Here is a 22,356-nt window from a genome sequence, read left to right on the forward strand (position 1 = left end):
GGCATATTAGGAGTCCAACAGTACAGGTTATCAAATGTTTTATTTGGGACCCCACATTTAAGGACCCCTTTAACTTTGAGGGTAAATTGGTTCCATTTGTAAAATCTCATTGTTAACATACCTATGGTCATCATCATCATCATCTTTATGATTCTGATTATAATGTATTGTCCACTCATTTTGTATTGCATGTCCGTGGCAAAAATTTTATTTTGACAAAATGTCCACCACAAGCCAGCCACTGCAGCCAGCATACCAGACCGCATATCAACAGTAGATAGATCTATACAATAGAACACGGCAACACGCTGTGCAGCGGTTTCGTATGTTATCAGACTATTTCTGATGAACATGCAATGAAACGTGCAGGTTGTGGATACCATGGTTTACTGGCTGTACTGTAGGAATGTTAGAAAAGCCCATACTGCTCCACTGCATGTTCTGATAAGAAACATATTCATTATAGTTTGGCAACATTTGAAGCGGGTGCTTTTATATTTATTTTATTTAAGTGTAAATAATAAAATGAACCACGTGCTACATACATAGGTCTAAAGCGGCCTGCACCCATCTTAACGCATGATGAAACAGCCGACAGCGTGCACACATCATGGAAGAAAACATTTCGGACAATGAAGCAAAAAGCACACAGGAGTGAAAGACACATTTACCTCCACACATCGTCACGCGTTGCAGTGGTGTTTAGCACCGGTCGGACAGGCGTCTGTCGCTGGGACTGGGTAGACTGGGAAGAACGGGCTCCCCACTCTTCCTGGTCGCTACGGTCTCTCCGGGCGCCCGCTGATGGAGGAGAAACGAGGCTGCTTCTTGAGCTCGACCGGCTGCGGCTCGTAGACCGACTCCGAGACCGATACTAGAGTTCTCATCGGGCCTGAAAATTAAGGCCCGGCCCTACCCTACCCTAACTGGGTCGGCCCGAGGCCCGGCCCGACCCTAACAATTACCATAATGTCAGGCCCGAAAACCCGAAAAAGCCAGAGTGAAAAAAAAGAGAAAAAAAGGAAAAATAAAAATGCCACTATATGGCCGCGGCGCCGTGGATTATTGAGACGACCGTGTCAGAGAACGCACTACTAGTCTAGTCGCCGAAATAAAGGATTTATGTAACTCACGTTAATTGGCTGATAATGTTCCATTTTCAACATTCTAATGCTTTCCAGCAATTTCCAGGGGTGAGTAAACATCTTCTGAATCAAAGTAGCAGCGATCCTCTGAAGTGACGCAGTTAAATGAGTTAATTATGTCCAATAGGCTACTGGCAATATTATGACAATTCAAGTCAACTTGGCTATAATCTACTAGGTTACTGTATAGCCTACATTAATCATTGCCTCTCAAACCCACATACATACCACGCGTAATGTGCGTTGCCTAACCAAAAGAACAGACATACAAACCATCAACATGCCGCTTGATGGCGTGTCGAGTCTGTCGACAGCTTGCAGATCTTTTATTTTGGGCAGTGGGCACACAACGAGGCGCGCTGCGCTACGATATTAAATAGCTGTAGGCTACAGCGCGCTGCGATACGATTTGTAAACCAAATAGCTGTAGCCTACAGTGTGACTGTAACATTGCTTGGTCATCATGTAACTATATTGCAGGCGCTTTCATAGTTATATGGAGCATTTACCGTTGATTAGGTAGCCTAATTTAGCTTATTCACCCAGCTGGGTTCAACGAGACAGCAGTGTCTCGTTAAGCCCCGACGTTTCCAAAACGAGTTATTGCGGATAAATCGATGGTCTTATAAAACATTTAAGCATATGGCAAGTTGACTTAAGTTATATAGTTGATGCTGAGCAGTAAGCAGCTCATTTGGTTGGCAAACCAGAGCAGAGGCCAGCCAGCGGTAGCAAGTTCAACAACCACCGTTCTATTCTGTCACTTTGGTGCGCTGCTGCCTGCTGCTGATCATCGCCTCCTCCTCCTTCAGTCACATATAGTATAATAGCCTAAACTGTAAAAGTTAATCGCCAACATTCACCAGCTCAGCCCTCTTCATATTAAATAAATACATTACACAAACAACAGAATTGTTATTTTTGTTATAATAAAATTATTAAAAAAAAAAAAAAAAATCCCGGAAAATCACAGAGCCCGAGGCTCGGCCCGGCCCGACTAATTATCGTGCATTTTGGGCCCGGCCCTACCCAAAAATGTCGGGCCGGGCCGGGTTCGGGCAGAGATTGAGAACTCTAGTTAGCGCTCTTGTATGCCACAATTGATTGATTCTCTCCCAGGCGTTGCCTTTTCTTTTGAAAGGAAAGTGCATGTGGTATCCGAGGCTACTCCATATGGTAGCCTACCACATCAATACAGCATGGAATTGTGCACAAAATCTTATCAAAATTAAATAAATTCTTTAGTTTTGGGTCTGAGAGGCTAAATGTCATCAAATGGTGGTCTGTGGCTCAAAAGCTGAATAAATTCTATAACTTTTTTCAACAACCCCCATAACTCTGAGAGTGCACAAATTGTACCAAATGGATCAGAGTTACAGACCTGTAAAGGTAATTTAAGGCTACAGCTCTTAAATGTGTTTCTGGTCATTGTCTGCTCATTTGTATGTCCATGGCAAAAACAAATATATATGAATGTCCAACACAAGCCAGCATGGCAAAGAACCCTGATAATTCATGCAAATAAGGCTCACAACACAAGCTATACATCCCGTGGACATATGACCCTAGCTAGTACGACACAAACTATCAAGGGCTACCTCTCCCGACCTGACCTTGAGAAATTCACACCTTTATCTCATCAAGGCTCGATTATTGTAATGCAATTTATGTAGGCATGGACCAGTCTGCCCTCAGACGTTTGCAGCTCGTGCAAAATGCCGCCGCTTGCCTCTGAGTCCTCACTGGTACGAGCCCTTTTAAAGCCCTAAATGGATTGCCCCCCCTGTATTTATCGGTCCTCATGGACCCATACACCCCAGCCAGGGCCCTGAGGTCAGCTGACCAGCTGCTCCTGACTGTGCCCAACACCAATTTCAGGTCCAGCCCCAACCTCCAGCCCCAACCTCTGGATCTGTCTGCCCCTACATAAAGTCTGCCTGCTCCTTAGAGGCCTTTACATATTTATTTAAAACTCATCTCTTCTCCCTGGCTTTCGATGTTGTTTGACCAAATTAACTTGTATAATATTTGTCTTGTTCTGATGTTGTTTTACAATGCTATTTGTGTTGCTTTTATCTTTGTATGCTTGGCTTTATGATATTGTACAGCATTTTGGTTGTGTCTTTGTAAATGCGCTAGAAATAAAGTTTGATTTGATTTTGATTTTATCAAAGCCCCTTTTCACTGTTTGGCAATGGGTGATTACCATGCAAGCTTTAGAAAAAAGGCTAAACATATGCATGTGCTTGCAAAGGTTGCCTGCTCTCCTAATCTATCGAAACACGCACGCACGCACGCACGCACGCACGCACGCACGCACGCACGCACACACACACACACACACACACACACACACACACACACACACACACAGTCAGACTTGCCTGATCAACAAAAGGTCCTAGGACTCTAAAAAATTGAGCAGCAGCTGCTTACTGTTCCAGTGGCTACAATAACACCAAGCATATCAGATTCAGCGTCAAAAAGTAAGTCAGAACAAGTGTCTTTTACCTGAAACAAAAAATAATTGAATCGACTGTCCGGATTTCGTGTCTATTCCTGGATCGTGGACACTTAGAAGTTTCGGAGAGACACGAGACCCATTTCATCGGATTTGGCATCCTTCAAATATGAAAAAGGTGTCCTGCCTGGAAAAAAAGGATTTTTTTTAAATATTGAAATGATTTATAATGCCCAAAGGTCGCTTCAAAGCCTGTTGACCTTTAGGAGTGTCCGTTTGGGAGGAGACCTATATGTTTTCTCGTTCGTCTCGGCGAGCCAAATTGCATGCGCATAGCCTACTGTCCAGATTAGGCAAGCAGGGCTCAGAGCATTATTGGTTCCCAGTCCCTGATGGTTGAAGTCAGTCAGAAGGAGATATTTTAAAATATGTCCTCTGCATGCTCATGAATGACTAAGACCCCTACACATTCTGTATCCGGCCGGTTGACAGGTCACTAAAGTCATGCCTGTGTGCCGTAAACCCCTTCAAACTGTTGAAGAGCTTCTACAGTTGGTGAAGAAGCCTGCATGTATGGGGGGCTGAGGTGGACTCGGGAAACCTTGATGTTTCAATCCTCAGGCCTCTGAGCATTATGGGCTCCCATGAGTCCCCGATTATATATTGCTCATTCAAGTCAGGCTTGATCTATTTTCTATTGTTTTCTATTTTCTATCCCTTCATGATTGTTGCAGGTCACGTACTGGCCTTATGCAGACTTTAAAACCCCAGCATAATGTAATTATCAAACAAATAGGTTCTATGTTGTCCCTTTCGCACTGTACAATGTTTCAGAGTGTGTGTGTGTGTGTGTGTGTGTGTGTGTGTGTGTGTGTGTGTGTGTGTGTGTGACTTCAGTTAATAATATCTCCATATGTAGGCTATAACCATTCTAGTCAATTACTGTTTAAACAAAGCTGGTGAGAAATGATGACCAAAAGCTGACTAGAGTTGCTATATAGACAAATTTCAGAAAGGTCAGCTGGTGCACTGCCACAAAGTGTGCAGCATTTAAGGGTTTCTATTAAAAATAATAAAGAATGGCAAGTGAAAGGGTATTAGGAGGACTGCAACAAGTACTGGTCAAATGACATGAACTGCACAGTTCCCTCGCCGTTTGTGGAGGGCAAAGCGGGAGGTCACTCATGACACCATGACCCAAATGTATCTATCTGTCTGTCTGTCTGTCTGTCTGTCTGTCTGTCTGTCTGTCTGTCTGTCTGTCTGTCTGTCTGAATCAAAGTTATCACCTCCTAAGATAAGCAAAATGCAAGAAAACTGAATGTAGGCATATGTATGTGTGTGTGTGTGTGTGTGTGGGGGGGGGGGGGATAGGATACAAGCTAACAGTAGAATAACAACATAATTTTGAGATAAAAGTGTAAATATAACTACAACTGCGTCAATGGTTATAGAGAGTATGCGCATGCTTAAAGTGAATGGCACATCGAGTGGCAAATCGAGTGGCAAAGCAACAGGAAAAGTGAGTTTAACATTGTTTAATGTTGTTTAATGCAATCAGATGGATGTATGGGCTGTCAAGGCCAGAAAGTAGTTTTTTGCCACTCATTAGGCATTCCTGCATAACTTCCGGGTTTGATGATGATGTCACGCGCAGGGAAATCTGCCGATCTACAAGCTCACAAAGCGTCGCAATGAAATAGGTTGAGAGTTTGTAAATCAACTGTTTCCGGTGGGCGTTACTTTACCAGGGGCCGCGCGCGGCGGCGCGCAACTCGCAAGTGCACTGACTGCACACACAGACACAAACAGCAAACACAGACACACATGGAGCCTTGAGCGTTTTACCGTTTATTTTACAAATTAGTATTAGCACTCTCTCTCGTCTCTCTCCGACGAACACTCCTTTCGTCCGTTTTACCCTACGTGGCACGTGCAGTATGGACCAAAGGAGGTGTAAAAGAATGCGGGGTTTGAGGTTTTGTCATCATTGTGACGAATCTGTCTCCAAATCTACATATTACCGCCATGGGAAATACCGACGAGAAATGGTAAGTGTTGTGATTTTTCGGGGACCTCTAGAAGTGCATTACACTGTGTGTACCATTAGGAGAGATAACCACTGCTATAGTGTACCAGTGTTGCGAGCGACGTCGAGCCGTACAGTAGTGGTTTTCCCCCGCCCAGCGATTGGCCAACGCCCTCCGCTCGGTCTCCGTTGTCCAGATTAGCATACGGGAGTGGCCAAGGTGTCCAGATTAGCATATGGGAGTGTCCAAGGTCGCCAGAGGTGCATACCTGTGTTCCAATTTACATCTCATTTAATCTGACATCCACGAGAGGTCCATGGTTCGCGCCTGGGATTGTGCAAAGCCTACTGTGAAAGAGAACGCCGTGAACCAAGTGTTACATGTTGCAATTACAATTAGTTTTGTCCATTCGGGTACTATTCTGACTTGTGATAACATTTCATGTAATAAACACACAAGCAGGACACATGTAAAACATTAAGCCTTCCATCACTGCAGGGACTTGAACCCCATTTCAGAAACCTGAAAGTACCTTCTACCGGTGATTGTTTAGGCCATGCTAACACGTCCTTACTTGCATGATAAAGTAAAACATCTGCTGATGCACAAACCTGGAATCATTGGATGTTTCTGCGTCTCGCAACAGACACCGTTCTCCAGGCGACCCGTCCAGGCGTCCACGGCCGATGAGACCCTTGCTTGTGTCCAAGTGGATGCTCCAGGCGCTGCGGGTGAAAAGGTATAAAATATGATAAGAATAGCGTGCTTTGATTAAGCACCAACACAGCTTTCCTTCATTGTTAACTGATTATTATTAATTAATAGCATATTGTAGATCTTATATTTCTGAATTCACATGCAAGTACAGACATGGTGTTGCAAAGCAAAATAAAGCGCTGGTAGTGTACTATCCGAGCTTCTGCCTGGATATAGGGTTCGAAGCCCTACAGTGCTGTAACCTGCTGACTGCCTCACCTTAGTCCTTAGTATGTTTGTTTACATTAAATATGAAATGCACTATTTCAACAGTGTTAAGATGCTGAGTTTAGATTACCCCACCTGAAACCCACTTTTAATGTTTTCCATCATATACACATGTCCATCTCATTTAAAAACTATCTCTGCCGTTTCTCTGAACATAGTTGGTTGGATGTAGCTTTTTCTGAATGGCTGTGTATTAATTGCAGCTTCAATGCAATACTTAACTGAGGGTAATGTTATATTAATGTCAATTTGAGTTGCTATACAAATACTCATTTAACCCATTCTGAACCCCTTTTGGTTTTTTTAAGCATTATGTTATACTTCAGCTATTGCAAAATAGCAGATCTACAAGCTCATAGCATGGCACCGAGTGCCACACTACGAGCTTGTAGATCTGCTATTTTTGAAAACTGGGGGGTGCCTGGAACAACATATTTTCAGATGGGGGTCCACGGCCAAATAGAGATAATTCTGGGGGTCCTGGACATAAAGGGTTTAGCACCACTGACATAGAAACATGGGTTTGATGATGATTTAGAAGAATTTTTTTTATAATCGGCCTCAGGTCTAAATGGGTAAAAAATGATATCAGCTGTTTGTGTCAGAGTTACAGAAATCAAATGAGTGATTGACTGTTTCAGAAACAAAAAACAGCTATTACTGTATCCGAGATGTGAATTAATACCTAGTCCTCTGGGTTCCTCGGGTGTTTAGTTGAGGTATTTAATTAGTTTTTTTATATATATTTATATAAAATATAAAAATATACGTAGTGAAAACAGCAGATCTACAAGCTCACATTTGCGAGGCGTTGTGAGCTTGTAGATCAGCTGTTTTCACTACTTCAGAGTTGAGGGGGTACAAAGAAAACATTTGAGAACCACTAGTACCAGGGACGGATTAACCCCCACAAGGGCCCCTGGGCCGGTACGTTTTGCAGGGCCCCCATAGCACGCGTTTTTGACCTAAATTTAACTAAATCAATGGCCAAGCAAGGGCCCCAGGAGCCCTTTTCAGGGCGTCAAATCTATTACCGCGCAGTCCAGTTTCTCTGAAGGGCCCCTGAGAGCGAAGGGCCCCTGGGTGGGGCCGTGTACTACTAGTAGACTAGTACTACTTGGACTCCTAATGAGCTTATTTCTTAGCTTTTTCTTTTATGTATTCATGAAGTTACTGCCAAAAAAAAATCACTGCATTTTGGTTTAATTCATTTTTTGGAAAATGTTTTGAAATAATAAAAGCTAATTTAGGAAACAACCATAACAGACGCAGTGTTTGGGAACCAGTGCTTTAGGGGATATGAGAATTATGTCATACAGTGCAGATCATCTCTTTTGGGATAACCCTAATGTTATATTAATGTCAATTTGTGTTGCTATACAAATGCTCATTTAACCCATTCTGGACCCCTTTTGGTGTTTTAAGCATTATATTATACTTTAGCTATTGAAAAATAGCAGATCTACAAGCTCATAGTCCCGCGCTACGAGCTTGTAGATCTGCTGTTTTTGAAAACTGGGGGGTGCCTGGAACAACATATTTTCAGATGGGGGCCCAAGGCCAAATAGAGGTAATTCTGGTCCTGGACATGAAAAGGGTTGAGCACCACTGACATAGAAACATGGGTGTAAAGCGACTACATGAAAAGATAACCTTGAAGTCGCTGAGAGGCGATGGGATGGGCCAGGTTGTCAGACGCGCTCCGCTCCACAAACATAAGGAATTCACTTGGTCCAAAACAATGCGTTTAAGGGGTTTTATTAAATAAATATAAACAACTCATAACGGTGCTCAAACGTAAAGCAAAATGACCACAGCTATAAAGTATATGAAATAAAGTAAAATAAAGCGGTCAACAAAAGGTATGGCGTCCCACACACCCCCTCTCTCTCACTGTGTCACCAAACACGTGAACAGGTGACGTTTATGAATTAATCAGGTCCGCCCCTATGCCCGTCAATCAATCATCCATAGCACCAGTGACAGCGCATTCATTTCATTGACCAAACATATAATCAACATAACCACACATTGCAACAATCCCATTCATGGCTCCTACAATGGTTTTTTCAGAAAACTGTCAGGATTTAGAAGACATTTTTTTAGAATCGGCCTCAGGTCTAAATGTGTCAAAAATGATATCAGCTGTTTGTGTCAGAGTTACAGAAATGTTGACCCCCAGAAATCAAATGAGTGATTGACTGTTTCAAAAAACAGCTATTAATGTATCTGAGATGTTAATTAATACCTAGTCCTCTGGGTTCCTCAGGCATTGACACTAAGGGGTGCCCACCTGCCCCTGGCAGCTAAATAAAACACCAAGGGGTGCCCACTTGCCCCTGGCAGCTAAATAACACTTTGGGGCAGGTGGAGTCTGCTTTCAGGTTGCCTGACCGGGCGAGTGCTCTTTTGAGAGGGGACGCAACCATATATGAACAACACAAAATATAAAACACCTGAATGTGGGAGAAATTGAGGTACATTTTTTTATCGTACAGCCTAGTGCAGTGGTTCTCAACCTTTTCAGGCTTGGACCCCCAAAATAATCACATTTAAACTTGGGACGGTGGGGACCCCCACCCTGAGAAGCACTTGGAATTGTAGGAGTTAAGTTGAGGTATTTCATTTAGTTTTTTATATATATTTACATAGTGAAAACAGCAGATCTACAAGCTCACATTTGCGAGGCGTTGTGAGCTTGTAGATCGGCCATCTTATATTATGGTCACTTCAGTCACCATCACCTGGGCCCCCCCCAAAATATGTTCAAATGTGACCTATCATTTTACAATGGACATTTTATTTTTTTATTTTACTTTGTTTGCAAGTGCCCCTGAGACCTTAGTAGGACAGTGGTTCCCAAAAGTTTTAGCTTGTGACCCAAAATATAAATTAGACATTCTCCTGGGACCAGGGGTCATCAACATGTTGGCTTGTGGTGGACATTGTTTCAATTTTTGCCACAGGCACACACACACACACACACACACACACACACACACACACACACACACACACACACACACACACACACACACACACACACACACACACACACACACACACACAATGAGTGGACAACAACAATAACAATATTAGCTGAGGGTGTTCAAATGAAACTAAATGGACCCATAAGCGTCCATGTGGTTCCATGTGTAAACATTTGAGAACCACTAGTACTAGCTTGGACTCCTATGAGCTTATTTCTTAGCTTTTTCTTTCAGTGTATTCAAGTTATTGCAAAAAAAAGCACTGCATTTTGGTTTAATTCATGAAAGGTTTAGCTATTTTTTGAAAAACGTTTTTCAGCATAAAGAATATAAAATCCATGTTACACTGAGCACTTTACACAACTCAGACACCCAGATGGACCCAACATGTATTGACAGCATCAAATGTTTTGCCACATTAAAGCCTTCCTTCTTCATCTGGTCAGAAAAAGGCAACCTACAAGCTTGCAGATCGGCTATTTTCAACAAATCAAACCCTTTCATGTTTAACAACTGTAGTTATGATGATGATGTTGATAAAGTTGACAAAAACGGAGCTAACAGCTCATGCCCTCCCTCAATCTGCTACATAATAAACCAAGCTAAATATATTTAAAATAATGTCGAGTCATTTGGGGGTTCTAATGAGTATAATGATCAGTGATCTCATCTATGGAACATTATATTTGGCTTGACATACTGTTGTATTAGTCCAGCTGCTTAGCTCCAATATATAAAGGAATCGTTCAGTTTGTGATAAAAGCATGACATTTGGTACACATATAGCCAAAGGCATCCCAAACATAATTGGATGTGGAGGCATCCTGGATTTTCAACATGGCACCCATGGCAGCCATTTTTCAAAATGCCACCATTGACATCCTATTATAAGGCAATATTTTCTAAATTTCCTTATGCTTTAAGTAGCATGTGACATATCAAACTAGGGGGTTTTCATGATGCTGAATCTATTCCAAGCATTAGTTTTGCATAAAAACACTCATTGGGCTAAACTTGGCGATAGCAACTTGCCCAACTGTGCTGATGTCAGCACATTTGGGCAAGTTGCTATGGCCAAATCTAGCCCAATTTGGCCAATTCGCCCAAACTAATGCTTGGAATGGATTTAGCATCATGAAAACCCCCTAGTTTGATATGTCACATGCTACTTAAAGCATAAGGAAATTTAGAAAATATTGCCTTATAATAGGATGTCAATGGTGGCATTTTGAAAAATGGCTGCCATGGGTGCCATGTTGAAAATTCAGGATGCCTCCACATCCAATTATGTTTGGGATGCCTTTGGCTATATGTGTACCAAATTTCATGCTTTTATCACAAACTGAACGATTGTTATGGACCATGCTGCACTATATGGTCTACTCTGTCTGTGTTGTTGTGACCATGCTAAAGCGCTAATTCCGTTAGCATCAGTCCCTTGGTCAAAGATAAGCAAATAAAAAAATATGGCAGTTTAAACACGCAATGTTACATGTTTTTAGAGGCGTTTTGTTGCTTTTCTGTGGTCATTAAATACCTGTTGTTGTTACTGTCCGGACCGACGGTAGACAGACTCCACACTGGTGTGTTGTGACAAGGGGTTAAGCACCGCCATTCCGAACCACCGCCATTCCGAAGGTTCACTTCCATATATCGGAATGGCGATGTTTCCCCATGGAAGAATTCGCCCCGCCATTCCGAAAGTTAAATCTCCGGAGCGCACAGAGCTCACCTGGTGAGCCTCACCATGTGCATGTGCGCAAGTTAAATCTCTCTCTCTCGCTCGCGCGCGCTCTCTCTCTCTCTCTCTCTCTCTCTCTCATATTCCCCTGAGTGACCTACTGCCGCCACCGCGCAATCAATCAATCAATCACTCCGCACCGATTTCAGTAACAACCCCCTCTCACGCCTCTCTCTCCCCCTCCCTCCGTATCTCTCTCTCTCTCCCTCCGTGTATCTCTCTCTCTCTCTCTCTCCCTCTAATAATAATAATAATAATAATAATAATAATAATAATAATAATAATAATAATAATAATAATAATAATAATAATAATAATAATAATATAGTCCTCACCTTGGACATTGGCCTATAGCAGCCGTGCGTCATTTCTTGAAAGCGAACAGCACTGCTTTCTTTTTTGTCTCCAATTAATTCTGGGCCTTTGGAGAGAGCTATAGTTTTAACCCAGAATTTACCCAAATCTCAAGCGCAATAGTTCAAAGTTCTCTCTAATTTCACAACGCATCACAGCACGACAATTTGTGAACTAGGAGATTAGATATATTCGAAGAAACTAGCATTTAGGAACCACTGGAAAAAATAACAAGCATCCGTGCGCAACTTGGAGCTCTCCAAATAGCCACATTCAGAAGGCTGTCTGTGATTCTAATTACTCCGTAACCACCAGAAGTATGATGAAACTTTCATCTCATTAATCATTGGCATGCAGGAATTGACATAGCGTTATTTAGGCTATAATGATCAACTTGTGCATGATAATTTTATGTATCAAATATTATATTAACTCAAGGAAAAGGTAATGTTACAGCTTTGAATAGAAATGTCGGAACTGGTGTAGAATGGAAAATAAGAGTGTGCCTGTTGCTCACTGCGCAATTGGAAAGAAAACCAGCATGAGCATGGGGTGTTTATGCTAATCTGTCCATAATAGTCCACATATGCCCATAATTGAAGTCTTCAGAAGGAATCCATGAGATGAGATCGCACAGCTGTCCAGTCTGGTCTGGACTAATATCAAACCAAAACGAGGCTATGTGCGTAAATACTGCACTTAATAATAACAGCGCAGCAGCAATAAATAAATGATTAACGTGCATGAGAACGCACTATATGCCATTGGTAGCACAATGCAAATCCTCAAAGAAAATGCGTCTTCCTAATGGATACATTTGGAATGGATATTTCACAATATGATAACGGAAGCAATATGCGGGGGTTTCGCCGTTCACCGAGGAACAAGAGGCGTGCATAAGAGGGTGCTTTAAACATAGTCATGGCAGATGCAGCCAAACCAGAGTCTGTGCGCTTCTTTGGGGCGCTACAGCTACACAATAGCCTATTCAGCTCTTAAGTTCAGTACAAAAGTAGCCTACTCTCAGTCCCATTCAAAGGGTGGACACATATCCAAATTAACCCATGGCCTATACCTTCAGAACGATTTGCACAGTGGTGGAAAAGTTTTGCTTATGTTAAAGTATCAATATTGCAATGAATAAATAAGTCCGGTAATCAACATTTGAGAAAGGCCTTTACTGTTCCTTGCATGTTCCTTGCAATGACATGACATCAGCAGTTACACATCGGTATAAAAAAACAAAACAAAAACAGTTTGCAAATGTAAAAAATGCAAAATAGGCATTAAATAGGCCTAAATGTACTGCAGTAAAGTGGACATGTAGTGGAGTAGAAATAAAAGTAGGCCCATATTAAAACAGAAAATTATCCACTAGAGAAAAAAAAACTCAAAATCAAAGCACGTGAGGTCGGCGGAAAAAAGCTGGGGCGAGATGGAATTAGCTTACAGTAGGTTATGACTAGTTATGAATTAAATAAAACCTGAGTGAGTGAGTGAGTGAGTGTTGCGGGACTGTGCGCTCCGGCCAGGTGGAGCTCTACGGATTGGGCATACAGCCAGCTGGTGATGCTGTGCGTCTCTCGTCGTTCTGCTGGTTCGTTCTATACTATAGGGTTATTTGTTCAAGGCCCATTCCCGAGTCAATGGGCGCTCATCAGACACGTTGGGTTTATGGACCCACGCGTATTGGGCTCCGAATGAGCGGCCATTGATAGGGCTCATTAAATAACAGCTCCGTGGGGCCGAATGAGCGGCCATTGATTGACATGAAAATAGACAATTCACCGTGGGGCAGAATGAGCGGCCATTCACAGACTAGCGTATACCACCCTTTCGGAATGGCGGTGTTTCGGAATGGCGGGGTTTATGCCCCCCTTTCGGAATGGCGGTGTTTCGGAATGGCGGTGTTTCGGAATGGGGGGCTGTCCCCCCTTAGATGACGGTATAGAAATTAGTTGATGTTGAGGGCATACATAGAAATACATGCCTTAATGCAGCTATTGCTCGCCTTGCATGTTGTCAACCAATAGGAGAACCGAAACCACAGCATAGATGGTGAATCTGAAGACAATGTACAGGTAACTGAAGTGTTGGAATTGTTGACTACTATATCACTATTAGCCCACAGTGGTGTGATTGAGATCACATTATTGCGACCGAAGGTTGCATATAACTATGAAACCTTGCGTTGTTGTCCCGTCACTCTATCTGTCACTGACAATCGTTACTCACTATTGTGCCCAGGTCTAGTGACATCACTATGACATCATCAGGGATATTAAGGCCATATACGGGAATGTGATCCTTCCCCATCCATCCTTCATCTTCGATGTCTCCCTTTCGACTGAGGTCTGTCCATTTAAACTCTAGACGGGCCTGTTGACTGATACCTGTCCATTTAAACTCTAGACTGGCCTGTTGACTGATACCTGTCCATTTAAACTCTAGACGGGCCTGTTGACTGATACCTGTTCATTTAAACTCTAGACGGGCCTGCCCCAAAGTTATTAGTGCAGCCGCGCCTGGCAGCCAGCGAAAACTAGAGTTCTCAACAGGCCCGAAAATTAAGGCCCAGCCCTACCTGGGCCCTCATCAAACCCTGTACATCAAGACACTTCCCCCGCTGCCACCCTTAGATCTCCATATATGGAGCTGACCTGTTCTGACATTCCATATGTTGATCTGACCTCATCACACCCTGTACACTCAAGACATGCTCCATATATGGCCAGTGCACGCTTCTCACCCTCAGGTGTCTTACTGGTATTTTGCATGTGTATGTGTAAACTGTTTTTGAGTGGTGCAAACCACTCCAACAACCAGCTTTGTCTGTATGTATGTGTGTACCTGTACGTGGGGCCATGAGCACGGTTACTATGGTTAGTGTGTGACGTCACTGACATAGATCGATCAGACTATATAAGACCTTGCACCACTCAGTTCACACGGGTGTGATTTTTTTTGTCCTAATGACTAAATAATATTGGATATTTTCTTTGTATTTTGACCTCCAGAATATGAGAAGATTACACCACATTGAAGATTCTTCAGAAGATGAGCAGCAGCAGCAGGTAATTGAAGTGATGACCTTAGAGGACGGTATAGAAATGAGTTGATGTTGAGGGCATACATAGGAATACATGCCTTAATGCAGCTATTGCTCTCCTTGCATGTTGTCAACCAATAGGAGAACCGAAACCACAGCACAGATGGTGAATCTGAAGACAATGTACAGGTAACTGAAGTGTTGGAATTAATTGACTACTATATCACTATTAGCCCACAGTGGTGTGAGATGACATGTGTAAACTGGATTTTGTAATTTATGTAGGTTGTTGTTGTTGCACTTAAAATTGATTCATGTTGCTTAGCTTTCATCCAATAGTTAGGATGGGAAAATGCAGGGAAAATGTCCAGTTATGTACTTGGTATAAATGCTGCACAACCCTGTTATTAATCCAGTTATTGTCTTAATAATTTGTGCTCCAGATGACCAGAAGCCTCTCTTCAAGCAACACTGAAAAATCCTCAGACGATGAGCAGGTACAGGACTGAAATATTAAATATGCATTAACTTTTGAGCAGTTTACAACATTGGTGGGGAGAATTGGGTTATGCGTTTTTAAAGGTTTGATACGGTTTCATATGATCTTTACCGTCTCGTCGGCTAAACCGGCCAAACCGTTTCACCTGATGTGTGTTGGGTGCCTGTGATTATTGTTTGCGGAAGCAGTAGAGAGAATAAGCTGGCAGCATCAAATAAGCTAGTTATCCTAGCCGTGTCTGATGTGTGTGTGTGCTGTGAACTGTGTGCTGTGTGTGTGCTTTACGTCAAGTCACAATATCACATGTTGCCATGGAAACCCAGCGGTTTACACTACGTCACAAAAATCATTGCTGTGGATCGCATGTATGTATGGACCAGAGCTATGATGTGGAAACAGTCACAGATTGGTTACAGTTCGACATTGCCAAAATATTCAGCCACTGGCTCACTGTCTGTCAACCGTAAACGAAACTCATGCTGAAATAATGTGATTTGAGAGAACGGTGCCCAATCTGGAGTTAATTATACCTCGCCGTACAGCGGAGTGTGTGCAGAAAATAGCCGATCTACAAGCTTACAGTGCATCGTCGCCCATTGTTTATGGATGGTTCATTTTAGGTTTGTTCATGACTCGTTTCTGTCACACCATAAGATACTTATGTAATGGGTAAAATCACAGATCTATGAGTAGACCTAGCAGACGTGTCTGCTATAACAACAATATGGTAGGCAGGCGAACATGACAATACATTACAATAGGGAAAGGGGGGCATTTTGTGACGATGGACTGTAATAGCAGTCTGATTAATAAAATGTAATGATGCAAACGCATGGCCACGTTCAAATGAATAACCATATCATCCTAAAACCGAGAACCGGGGTGTTTAGGGTGATAGTAAAATGGGGTGAAAATATTTGCAAACCACCCAACCTTTTTGTCCATGAAAATTACTGTAAAAAAGTTAACTTGGATGGTTCAAATTTTACTGTGGTAGGCTACTCTCTGCTTCAACTTCAATTAATCACCTAGCTTGTGATATAGCTTAGTCCTGAAAAGAATATCCTATGTAGTGATATGTTTCAAGGGACACACTGTAGTGCTGTAGTACACATGTGATACAGTCAAATGTATACGTTGCCGTAGGACGGGGCTGTGCGCCGAAAATAGCAGAAATACAAGCTTACAGCAGGTACACAGGTGAGACACATTGTAAGCTTGTAGATCTGCTATTTTCTACAGGCAGTCTGCTGTACAGCGAGGTAGGACAATCATTGTGTTTATTGCATGTCCATTTACTCTTGAATAGTATGTAGGTTTAGTTGTTTCACTTAAAATCGATTCATGTTGCTTTGAGAAAGTACTTGATATAAATACCCCACAATACAGTTATTAATCCAGTCCTAATATTTTGTGCTTCAGATGACCAGACGCCTCTCTTCAAGCACCACTGAAAATTATTCAGAAGAGGAGCAGGTACATAGACTGAAATATTAAATATGCATTAACACTGTTCATTAACGTTGGGCTGTTTCCACATTTTCAAGCACAGTTGCTGTCCCCCCAAAAACTATTACACATAAGGTTGTAGATCTGTTATTTTCTACAGGCAGTCTGCACGTGGAGGCATAAAGGCCTCGCCTGTACAAGCAACTGTACGCAGAGGCATAACTCCAGCTGGGGAGTGGAGCTGTTCTCACATCATTTCATTTTCTAGCGTGCACAAACCACACAACCTTATTGTTCATGATAACTGATCACAACCAGCCATCAGAGGGTTCTTGACCAGAGATGCAAATTTCACGACATGCTTGCTATAATTGACATGAATATACTTGGAAGTTATGCCTTGACTTCAGATAGATGCTCAAAATACATTATGCTGTATACAGATAATATATGTTATTCTTAGTACTGGGTGATGAAGCGATTTGGTGTAAAAATAATAATAATGGAGATTCACTTGAACCAAGTATGGATTGATCTGTTTTAGAGGGAATCACACTGTAAGAATCTTTGACTCTATCTTATTAACACTTTGATTGCTACAAGATCTCGACAGGCCTATTTGGATGTTGCTACCGTTTAACATTGCACAAAGGCCTTGTTCGGGGGCCCACAGCAAAATGTTCTCTTATAGCGAGAATCACACGCATACATCAAAAGAAAGCTGAACTTGTCCACTTCAATTTAAAAAATACATTTTGATTTTACCATGTTCCATTCTGGAGATATTGACCTTTTTGCAACACCTGCATTTGCCTGGAAGTGGTTATCTTGAACAGCGAGCAGAGTTATGGATGGTTTAAAGTCAGAAATGAAATGAAATGAAATCTATATTTACCCAGGGTATCTGGGCTAAGCTCAAGAACTTGTTTCCAGCCAGGCCCTGCTCATAGAACACATTTCATCGTAGTGGTTGATGCCTTGTTCAAGGGCATTTCAGCGGTGGTAATTTTAACGTGTCGGACGGCTGGTTCGAACTGGGAACCTTCCGGTATCTAGACCGCGCCGCTATCCGTTCGGCCACAGAGACATTGACAGGCAGATATAAAATTGAACCCAATAAATATCCTATACATCCTATACACCGAATGAAAGCCCTGAATGTGTACTTTTACGAGGAAAAGAGTAAACATTGATCCCATGTACAGTTAGACAGTAATTGGTTATTGAATGCAGCTTGTGCCCACCAGATAACTTCAGAGAAGACATGGACGTGAACTCCTCAATATTCACAAAATAAGGCCTATAGCGACATATAAATACTATATACCGTATGAAACAGAAGACTCTCTGCTTTCATAAGAAAAAAACTTCTACTGTAGTAATAATAAAAATCACACCCATGTGAAGTGAGTGGTGCAACTCTGTCCCATATTCTGTTCTCTGCTTATTCAATACAGCTCGCTATATACGGACTGAGGCAGAAAGTCATGTAAACCTTTTATTTACAGTTTGGTCTGTAAACTTCTACTGTAATAATAAAAATCACACCCCTGTGAAGTGAGCGTTGCAACTGTTCTGTACTTATTCACTACAGCTCGCTATATACGGACTGAGACAGAAAGTCATGTAAACCTTTTATTTACAGTTTGGTCTGTAAACTTCTACTGTAATAATAAAAATCACACCCCTGTGAAGTGAGCGGTGCAACTGTTCTCTACAGTTGCACCGCGCAACTGTAGAGAATAAAAATCTAATAAAAATCACACCCCTGTGAAGTGAGCGGTGCAACTGTTCTCTACAGTTGCACCGCGCAACTGTAGAGAACAGTTGCACCGCTCACTTCACAGGGGTGTGATTTTTATTATTACAGTAGAAGTTTACAGACCAAACTGTAAATAAAAGGTTTACATGACTTTCTGCCTCAGTCCGTATATAGCGAGCTGTAGTGAATAAGTACAGAACAGTTGCAACGCTCACTTCACAGGGGTGTGATTTTTATTATTACAGTAGAAGTTTACAGACCAAACTGTAAATAAAAGGTTTACATGACTTTCTGCCTCAGTCCGTATATAGCGAGCTGTATTGAATAAGCAGAGAACAGAATATGGGACAGAGTTGCACCACTCACTTCACATGGGTGTGATTTTTATTATTACTACAGTAGAAGTTTTTTTCTTATGAAAGCAGAGAGTCTTCTGTTTCATACGGTATATAGTATTTATATGTCGCTATAGGCCTTATTTTGTGAATATTGAGTACGGGTCCATGTCTTCTCTGCAGTTATATCTGGTGGGCACAATGTGCATCCACCCAGTAACCAATTTATGACAGACTGTACATGGGATCAATGTTTACTCTTTTCCTCGTAAAAGTACACATTCAGGGCTTTCATTCGGTGTATAGGATGTATAGCATATTTATTGTGTTTATTGTTATATCTGCCTGTCAATGTCTGACTATAAACCTTCATAACTCTGCATCCTTTAGATGATGATGATGATTCACTGCTTTCATTGTTTTGATCGCAGTAACATTGGGGGGGGGTCATGGGCACATTGGGCAGCAAAAGTCTTGATCGTACGGCTATAAAAAGTCCCATTCCACCGTTCGGTTCAGAACTATAGTATAACGGTGAGACGCGTTGTCATCATGAGCTGATTTTGTTTTTCAAGCTAGTATAGGGAACATGCCTGGGCATGCACGGTTTAGGACGCGGAAAAGTTCGTTATACATTACACCCGGGTCGATTACGTCCCCGACGCGTTCATTGCGGTCTTATCACTACAATTATAATGAATAAAAAAGCGTTACAATCACACGTCTGAGCGATCTCCGATTATGACGGCTCTGCATGGCGATACGTGATCCACCAACGGTAGACTGTCTGTTGTCATGGCGGCCCCTCTCGATACTGTAGTTCGTTTGTTAGTTCGTAGTATTGTAGGCTCGGGGATCGTTTGGTCGCTACAGTATGAAGAAGTAAACATGCATCTGTCCATGTGTGTTGCCGATCTGGTGCAGAATCTGCAGATCATGTGTTAGGCAGCGTAACAGCGTTCCGTATGTTTTTTTCCGAGACATGAGCCCCCATCTCGCAAGGCCCTCCTCCTGCAGGAGAAACAGGAGGGGAGGGGGGAATCGAGTATAAAAGCCAATAGGTGGAGGAAAGCCTGGTGAGGCGAGGTTAGGTGAAATTTGATTCTTTTCACACACGGGCTACATCGGCATGGGCGCATCCATTCTACACTGGTTTATACACGTAAAGCGGCCCGCCCTCCTGTTTTCAGGAGGGGAGGGTTTTTTTTTGTTTTAGTTTTTTTTTCTGATCACGTGAGCGGGACTAAGCAGCAATGATAGGGCGATGGTTCTTCATTGTCCGGGTGGGTAAAAAGATGAATGAAAGTATGCTATAAAAAAGTGATTGAAACGTATTGATACGTGATCCGCACCCGACGTTTGATTAATTGATAACGTATTGATACGCGATTCGCGTCGGCTGTGTTAAGATTACCACTGTTTTCGTCTTGCTGTTGAAGGTGCAGCTGTACCTACAGCATAGCCTGGTTAACCATCCTGGTTGCAGAATTCACATTTCATTTTCCTTCTGCTGATCCGATTGTTTTGTGTTTGTTTCTTTCTCATTTTAGTCGCATTCTGAGGACCAGGACGTTTGGAGTGAGAATGAAGAGTCACTGAACAATGAGCAAGACGGTGGTGGTATAAAGTAGACCTTTAAGCAGTACCATTAATTAACAGAGTGTGCACCCTAGCTGCATGTGCTCAAGCAAGGTCACAGAGCGACAGAAAGATTTCTATATAGGGTCTGAGAAAGTAGAGACACGTCAGAATTCTCCATGACAGAACAAGCCTTCTGTCCTGCTTCCAGGGGCCCCGACCGTCGAGCTGATATGGAGCGAATATGATTCGCGAAATAACAGGTCGTATATATGTTACTCATATTCAAATGCTGTTCTTATTCATCTTAGGGGAGTGCCCCCATGTAACCAATAAATATATGCCAGTGTGGGGCTAATTGGTAACACTGAGTTCTGCCTTTCATTGTACGGTGGAATGATTTAGAAGATCAAAGCTTTGGGTAGTGGGCAATCTCTGTGTGTGTATTATGCCCCCGGACCTCAGGATAAACAGAGCACTCTCACACCGTGAGGCCAAGAACATCCAGAGGAAACTGGATGTGAGAAACATGGCATAATCACATTCTTACTTTTGTTACTATGAAAGTGGAAGTCATTCTTCACAGTCTCTGACCGGGAATTTGAGTCAATCTTAAACATTTTCAGAATACTGTTTAATGTACTGAGTAGTGCATTTTGTTTAACGCCTTTAGAAGATATCGCAGAGCATTTCCTTGCAACTTTATACATGTTCAGGAAGGCTATATCTGTAAATGGAAATGATGTTACAACATTTATTGTATGTCCAAAGTGCCATTCTGTATATACCTTTGAAGAAGCTGTAATGTTAACATATGATGCAAATGGGAAGGTCATCAAGAAGAAGTCAAACAAATGTTGCTATGTGTCATATCCCAGACATTCACAAAAAAGTTTTGTGAGAAATGTGTTAATGAGATCTGTTATCGGGAAAGATGGAAAAGAGTTTCTTTACCCTAAAAGAAAGTTCTGTTATCGGAGTTTGATCAAATCTATTAGTGATATGATGAAGCGACCTGGATTCAAAGAGTCCTGTGAAAAGTGGAGGCAGCGTAATATATATATACAGTTTTACATTGACATTTCACTTCAATGTCAAGTCTAATCATTTCAAGAGCAAGTATAGTCTTCAGTGCATTTGTGTAAACTGGACGTTTTTATGTGTGTGTGTCGAATTGTCGATGCCCAAGTTCTCACTGAAGTGCATTCAGCGCATGAGAAGCTGGAACGGTTCCGCACTGAAGGGAATTGACTGTAGCTGCCAGTCACTCCATCCTTCATCACAGCTTCTTCTCACGGCTCTGACTGTAGCGACGTCCACCATGCTTGTCACCATCTGTGAAGTGTCGGAAAATGTTACCACTCAAATATATATATATATATAATGTTAGGTAGGGACTAGTGGAGAATAAATAGAACAAATCTAACTAAAAGAAATATCATTTTATGCTTGGTTGCATGCTGAAAATAGTCACTGTGACGCGTTGCGAGCTTGTAGAATAGTTGATCGTTTGACTGACTGTACTGTTACTGCTATTTATTTCTAATAAAATATTCAATCAATAAAAACACATCACACATATGCTCACACACTGTTTTTGTGAAAATATGTAGAACAGTGGTTCCCAAACCTTTTCATGTCAAGGACCCCCAAATTGACACTGAAGATAATATTTCTCCTCTCTCGTGTTATACTCTGAGAGCAGACCCATAAGGGTCCATTTGGTCCCAAACTATCATTTATCATTTAGCTCTGAGGCTCAGAGCCTTAGGGACCCCCAGGGGTCCTTGAGGGAGTTCCAAGGGGTCCCCAGCTAAATGAGGGAGTCACTCCCAAAACAGAAGCTTTTCACAACTTCCTTAAGATCCAAGGCTTCAGTCAGATCATCATGGATGTGCAAAAAAAGCACATTACACATTAACCTATTCAAAAGACAGTGTTTGTCAATTACATCTGTTTTACAGAAGCTAAGAACATAA

The 22,356-nt window shown here is 42.1% G+C and overlaps 1 protein-coding gene across 1 annotated transcript; it reads left to right on the top strand.

Annotated features, from left to right (window-relative positions):
- Positions 1–5,634: 5,634 nt before the first annotated feature.
- LOC306938675 (uncharacterized protein) lies at positions 5,635–21,000 on the top strand (the record flags this gene model as incomplete). The annotated part of the gene is made up of 8 exons (XM_079522942.1): positions 5,635–5,657; positions 6,297–6,375; positions 14,723–14,779; positions 14,896–14,943; positions 15,198–15,251; positions 16,676–16,729; positions 20,350–20,416; positions 20,877–21,000. The coding sequence occupies 8 exons, from the start codon at positions 5,635–5,637 to the stop codon at positions 20,939–20,941; spliced, it is 447 nt and encodes a 148-aa protein (XP_079379068.1). The 3' UTR covers positions 20,942–21,000.
- Positions 21,001–22,356: the final 1,356 nt, after the last annotated feature.

The sequence above is a fragment of the Electrona antarctica genome (genome assembly GCF_951216825.1).
Source record: "Electrona antarctica genome assembly, chromosome: 15".
NCBI classification, from domain to species: domain Eukaryota; kingdom Metazoa; phylum Chordata; class Actinopteri; order Myctophiformes; family Myctophidae; genus Electrona; species Electrona antarctica.